The 7,306-nt window shown below is 34.5% G+C and overlaps 1 protein-coding gene across 1 annotated transcript in view; it reads right to left on the bottom strand.

Moving 5' to 3' along the window:
- The window catches only part of LOC108765484 (uncharacterized), an 18,369-nt gene extending 13,747 nt beyond the window's left edge, over positions 1–4,622 (bottom strand). The window contains exons 1-3 of the mRNA XM_018514239.1: positions 4,592–4,622; positions 4,224–4,483; positions 3,589–3,940 (exon numbers count right to left, since the gene is read on the bottom strand). Coding sequence (XP_018369741.1) covers positions 3,589–3,940; positions 4,224–4,483; positions 4,592–4,622 — 643 coding nt within the window. The remainder of the gene's footprint in view (positions 1–3,588; positions 3,941–4,223; positions 4,484–4,591) is intronic.
- Positions 4,623–7,306: the final 2,684 nt, after the last annotated feature.

Raw genomic sequence — 7,306 nt, 5'->3', positions numbered from 1 at the left:
CCTGCCGGCAGCAGTACATGATCAGTAGGCTGGTCGGATGCTCGTATTCGCCTATCTTTAAACGTTAATATCTCGTTAAATATTGCGTCAACTGCAAAATGGTACAAAACTGTTTTGTTCCCCTTGATCCAATCTATGTCCCCACTGTGTTTCAGTTACATTTTTTGAGACAACCTGTATATTGGCCAAGAGTAGATAGGGTAAGGTTGCCGATATCGCACCGGCTCCTAGATCGCACTACCTCGCCTAAAAAATCAGTTATTTTATTCACACACTTTCTTACGGATTATTTACAAACTACAAGGTATTTCAACGCTGCTGCGTTACATTTGTGACATGAAATGCAGTAGGAGCCTCGTTATTTATGTAAATAAAAAAATCGTGATAGCGTTGCTGTTTTTCAACATATTTCATAGCAGAAATATAAAAAATGTAAGTTAAATAATCTACTTTTCTACAATTTGTCGTGTTTGGAACACTATTAGAATTAGATTAATTGAATTAAAATTTTTTTAACAATCTTGTTTGTAAATTAAATAAATAAAGTTTTACAAAATGCTACTGTTTCCTAAATCGCACCACAATGTAGTGGCCTAAATCGCACCGTGCATATGGCAACACGGGACGTACACATAACCACAATGCATGTCGGTGCGACATAACCATAACCTCTACAATAAGCATGTACGTTTGGCGGACCAAAGATCTTTGAAATCATTTCTTTCAGGTGAGTGAGGTTCACAGATAATTTCTACATATATTTTACTTATATTTTTTACATTTTATTTCTTTTTTTATTATGTAAAAATATATATTATAAATGTATATTGTAATAGAAGTGCGATTTCAACAACCTATGGTGCGATTTAGGCAACGTATTTTCAAAATCGCACTATTTACAAGTATGTTAAAAATCTTCATTTAAAATATTATAATAATAGAAAAAAAATCTGAAAAAATTACATATGAAAGGGAAAAGCTTGCAGTTTATTACGCCGCAAAAAAATTGAGAATATCCTTCTTACTTTCCGAGTTATAAGCCATTATATGAAAAATGGTGCGATTTCGGCAACCTTACCCTACTATCACATTCACAAATTTTAATGTTGCGTGTTTCGTAGAAGTACGCATTACAATAATATTTAATGCACCTCACTTTATTTCGATTAATATCTGGAGATTTAAAATATACAGGAAAGTAGAGAAAGAGAGAGATATTTTGGTAACAATATCGCACGTTGCATCGATAACCCGAGATTCTTGAGAATACGAGAACACGAGAGCGTTCACCGTGTGGATTCTATACCGCACTAGTAAACATCAATTAATCGGTGCGGCTGAGTAACTAAAACGCGCGAACAGTACGCTGATAGTCCCACGCGAAAATCCTGTTTTTCTCTTTTTTTCCCTTATTATACTTTTGTGATATAAGTAGTTCAATTAATTATCTGTATAAGGTCAAATATTATATTTTCGTATAACAATTGCAATTATTCGTGTACCTTAAAATCGACAACTGTAGAAAAAATAATGGTTCGACATGTATGGTATGTATTCGACGATGAAAGATTAATATAAAAAAAAACATGTTTAATGATGTTGCCTTTATGATAACTACGCTCCGTGTCGATATTTTGTATAAAATGTTTCTTTCTAACTGTCACATCCGCATTTAAAAATCTGTTAATGGACAAAGTTTCAAAAACAAAATTATTAATAATAACAAAAACAACCTAAATCTGGATTAATGAGAGTCAGCGCAATAAATCTTTCACAAATAATTTTGTTGATCCATACGATTTGTTGATATCTTCTTTATTTGAAATCTTGTGAACGTTTTGATTCTCTTTGGAATCTTCATCAGCAATTTTCTTAAACCATACTAGATTTCGCGAACGTTCGATGTAGAGTTACTTGCAGGTTGTCAAAACTGTAGTGTTATCTGTTTTAAATTCATATACAAAAGATATTGAAATTTAACCAATAAAGTAACGAGTCACCCACACAATAGCCAAATCTCATTATGAAATCTTGGATAATATCCAAGTGGATCGCCGTTATCTTTTTGCAATATATGGCTGATTATATTACTATGTACGAACACTTGATTATGAACAATATGAAATACTTTATTAGTTAAAAATTTATTAATGTTTCTTTTCGTAAAAAAAAATGATACTACTATTTTCTCGAATAATACGTTCTGCAGATCTTGATATTTTAATAACATCTTCTGTCGGAAATACTAAATTTCCTCTATTTTTAATACTAGTTAAATTCGAAACGGCGTTGCTACATATTAAAAATGTCGTACTTACATCGCATATATTTTTATTTTTTAGCAATTTCCTGACTACAAATCCACTAATATGTGCCACTACATCTTCAACAAAAGGACTCAATGACCATAAAGTGGATAAGTAGTCATGGTCAAATAAATTGTCAGAAATCTCGCTTTCTTCGCTTTCGTCAGAAGATTCATTTTTGATATTGTTTTCCACTGACGTCACATGCAAAATCGGAATATCATTAATTACACAGTTACCATTTTCGGATGCAGCTATTTCATGCCGAACTTAATAATCTTTTATAGCTACTCTCGAACTGTTTTGCACTGGGATTGTTATTGAATCCCCCTCTGTTTCGAAGTGCTCTAAAAAAAGTTTCCAAATGGTCTTGATTCAATTTAAATGTTAATAAATATTTTAAACCATGACTTTTTAATTCTTTAAATAAATTGAACATATTTCTCAAGCACACGATGAAGCCGAGGAAACCAGTTTTTCGATTACCGAATAATATAGACATATTTTTATTATCTTTTATCTGCAGAATATACTTTTCAATATGTCAACATAACTTTTTAATTCATCAAAATTGTCTTCGGTAAGTGCCATATTGCAATTTTTAAGTTTTGAAAATTTAGACTTCACATTTAACAAGTCAAATGCATCATTAAATATTTTGCAAAATTGTGCAGTCTGTTTTGGAGATTTTAAATAATTCAGATAACATTTTAGAACGAACTGTAAAGCACAATTTAAACTTTCGCTGAGTGTTTGTACTGCTAGTTTTGTGTTCATTTTATTTGCTCGAAAAGCGATATGCTTCTTCGTTAATTTAGTCGCAGCTTTTAGACCTTCTTGTTCCTGCAATTTTTGAAGAAGAACGATATTCTCCCACAAAATATCTTCATCATTATTTTTTGATATTAATATTTCTCCTACATCATTTCTTATCAATTTTATCATATGGCAAGGATAAAAAAAGCAATAAATGTTTTTCCCAGTTGCCGGGTCTATGAAGTATGGTTTGAAATTTTTACCAATATCAAAATTAGCACCTATGACTTATACATACTAATATTAACACTGGCTCCATCAAACGTTACTGATCTTACTATAATTTCTGATTCATGAATCAGTTCTAAACATTTTTCTAATAAGCTAGCTCTCTCTTTACTACTTAGCGATTGTATTAAAAAATATCCTAACGACACTTTCCAGTGATCATTTATCGCAACAGCCATAAAAACTAATGTATTTTTTGCTTGCGGAGGGTGATCAGAGTCAGCATATTTATTCACACCCAGATCGACATATCCATAATATCGGTTCCCATCATAATCAATATGCTGTCGAATTGCAACTTCATCGATCACAATGTTGCAGAGAATTAGTACTTTACTTTGTTGTACTTTGCATTTTAAAACTTTAAACACTTCGTCCGTAAATCCGGATCGCCCATTTAAAACGGTATACCATTTACGGATAGTCGAAGCTTCTGGTAAAAGGTTTTTGAATGTTTTTGTTACATACGCATAAGCCTTCGAAGAGTAAAAATTTAACGTCAGTGCAAACGCTCTTAATTCTGCCGAGTATTTTTTCCTCTTGCCTTTCTTCCTCTTTAGTACTTCATGCAGAATATCAGGATTGTCTGCCTAAATTTGTAAATTAGATTACTGATAGAAAAATATAATTGTAATTTACTTTTCGAAGTTTCTGTGGATAATTCTGAAACAAGTAAATTGCAACAATACCTTTTTATGTCCGTCAAATTATGTATTGAAGATTGAGAGTGAAAATTAAAGAATGAAATTTGATAATCAACATTTAACTAAGGACAAAGAAATATGAACCTTTTTCTTTTGATTAATCCAATTTTATTCAAACTTCAATCTTCAATGCGTAATTTTATACAGGCTTAACGTTGTATAGACATACCATTAAACTGTCGAAAGCATTTTCAGAAATTAAATTCTTCCTTTTCAATTCGCTGACTAAATCTTTCATACATTTAATACGTGTATTTAATCTGTTCTGTGATTGTTGCAACGTCTTAATAGTCCTCGTGCGTTGAGCGAGAACTCTTTTTGCCAAAGCTACAGCTCGTTTTGCTCTTCGAGGTGTAGATAAGTGTGGAGTACAGATATCGCCAACGTATCGAGGTTCGGGTATAGTCCTTGGCGGTGTTCGACAAGTGGCTGCAAAGGTACATAATGAATCATTAATATTACTAAAATGTAACCACTAACATTACTATATTTAATTATATGTCAATAATAAATGTAGTCACACAATAATGAATATACCTTGTATGATTTGACCTTCTAAGACCTTCATTGTCGTTATTAGTGCACTGCACTGAAGACTTGTCACATTGAGGATTGGCATCAACATAGAGAGGTTCGGGTATAGTCCTTGGCGGTGTCCCACAAGTGGCTGCAATGATATACACTACTCAACAAAATCTAGGGAACACTTTCAAACACGCTAAAAATTGAGCAATATTCAGAACACCATAATTCAATGAAAAATCATCGCAGACAAAAAATTAAAAAAGGATTTTAAAGGTTGAAATCTCTACTTTCGAAATCTATAATCGAAAATTCAATATGAATGATACTTTACGGAGTTATACGGACATAAATGGATATCCGTCAAATCTAAAAATTTTTTACAAACTTTACAAAGGTCTATGGCGTGAGGTAAAAATTACACGAAAATGCGGTTTACAGCAGTCGAAAGAGTGAATCTTTACCTTTAATTTGTTTTTTTATTAAACATTGTACGATTTTTTTTCACCGAATTATTGAATGATGAAGCAAAAGTGATCACTTCTACTTTAACGTTCAATAACTCGGTGGACAAACATCGTACAACAATCAATAAAAAAGGAAATTGAAGGTAAAGATTCACTCCTTCGACTGCTGCAAATCGCATTTTCGTGTAATTTTTACCTCACGCCATAGACCTTTGTAAAGTGTGTACAAAATTATACGATATGTTTTAGATTTGACAAATATCCGTTTGTGTCCGTATAGCTCCGTCAAAGATCAGTTAGATTGAAATATCAATTACTGATTTTGAAAGTAGAGATTTCAACCTTTAAAATGCTTTTTTAAAAATCTCATTATGACCATTTTTGACGAAGTTACTGTAACCTAAAGTTAAAAGATCATTATGTGATGTCTTTTTTGATCAGAATTTTCGAAGTGCTCTTGTCATTTTCTGAAAAATAGTGGTTACCGCCGACATTAGCATAACCCAATGTGCATCACGAGAGTTTTGGGTTAGCGCGAAAGAAGAAGACTTGAAATTGGCGCTAACGCAAAACTCGCTTATAGACGCATATTTTCGAACTCGCTTAGTGCGAACTTCAAGTCTTCTCTTTTCTCGATTGAGGCTATTGAGAAGTTCGCTCTTTGTAACAAAAATAGTCGCATATTGCAAATTTTTTAAATGCTGCGCAGACACTTGCCAGCATTCGAAGTTGCCCGCATAATCGCACTTCTGGAAGAAGGGTACAGTATGCGTTATGTAGCGCAACGTGTCGGTGTATCCGTACCTGTAATAAATAGAGCGTGGTTACGATATCAAGAGACAGGACAATACACGAGACGTCAAGGAAATGGCCGTCATCGTATAACAACAGTTCGACAAGATCGAGAAATTGTTCGCCACGTTTTGAGAAGACGAACGATTACTGCAAGGTATGTTTGACGTAAAGTTCCTACTTTACATCATGTCAGCGAACAAACGATTCGTTGTCGCTTAAGAGAGGTGGGTCTTCGTTCTCGCTCTCGTGCACAGGTGCCAAGACTTACACTTGCACATCGTCAGGCTCGTCTTCAATTTACCCAAAATCACATAAATTGGACCGTGAGGCAATGGAGAAACGTTTATTTTTCGGACGAGTCGCGTTTCTGCCTTTATGGCAATGATGCTCGCATACGCACTTGGCGCCGACAAGGACAGCGTTATGATCGACGCTGCGTTATGCGAATAAAAGCTCATAACGGCGGTTCAGTGATGGTATGGGGATGCATTTCGATGACGAGACGAACTGAATTAGTAATTTTGCCACCTCCAGCAATGACGGCTATTCGCTACGTGAATAATGTTCTCCGGCCTCAAGTTTTGCCTCTGCAGCATCTGTTACGTCGAAATTTTATATTCATGCAGGACAATGCTCGGCCCCATACGGCAAATGTAACGCAGCGGTTTTTTGAGCGACATGGCATCACATTGCTCCATCATCCTGCTAATAGCCCGGATTTGAATCCGATTGAACACATTTGGGACGAGATGGAACGACGATTAAGACGCGAAGAACAGCCACGAAATTTGTATGAGCTGCGAGAAGCGCTTAGGCAGATTTGGAACGAAATTCCAGTAGCCTTCATCCAGAGATGTGTAAACATGCGACAACGATTGCAAGCGGTCATCAATCAGAGAGGAGGAAACACACAATATTAAATACACCCTCATACACGTAAATGCTCATCTCATCACCTTACACACACACGTGCGCGCGCGCGCACACACACACATACACACACGCACGATGTGCAAATTCCGACCGACAACCTCCACGTAGTACACAATGGGTTACGCTAATGTCGGCGGTAACCACTATTTTTCAGAAAATGGCAAGAGCACTTCGAAAATTCTGATCAAAAAAGACATCACATAATGATCTTTTAACTTCAGGTTACAGTAACTTCGTCAAAAATGGTCATAATGAGATTTTTAAAAAAGCATTTTAAAGGTTGAAATCTCTACTTTCAAAATCAGTAATTGATATTTCAATCTAACTGATCTTTGACGGAGCTATACGGACACAAATGGATATTTGTCAAATCTAAAACATATCGTATAATTTTGTACACACTTTACAAAGGTCTATGGCGTGAGGTAAAAATAACACGAAAATGTGGTTTGCAGTCGAAAGAGTAAATCTTTACCTTCAATTTCTTTTTTTATTGATTGTTGTACGATTTTTTTTCACCGAGTTATTGAACGTT

This window comes from Trachymyrmex cornetzi, unplaced genomic scaffold, assembly GCF_001594075.2.
Source record: "Trachymyrmex cornetzi isolate Tcor2-1 unplaced genomic scaffold, Tcor1.1 scaffold492, whole genome shotgun sequence".
NCBI lineage: Eukaryota > Metazoa > Arthropoda > Insecta > Hymenoptera > Formicidae > Trachymyrmex > Trachymyrmex cornetzi.
Note: the sequence above shows the minus strand (reverse complement) of the source record. Positions and strands in the feature narration are given on the sequence as shown.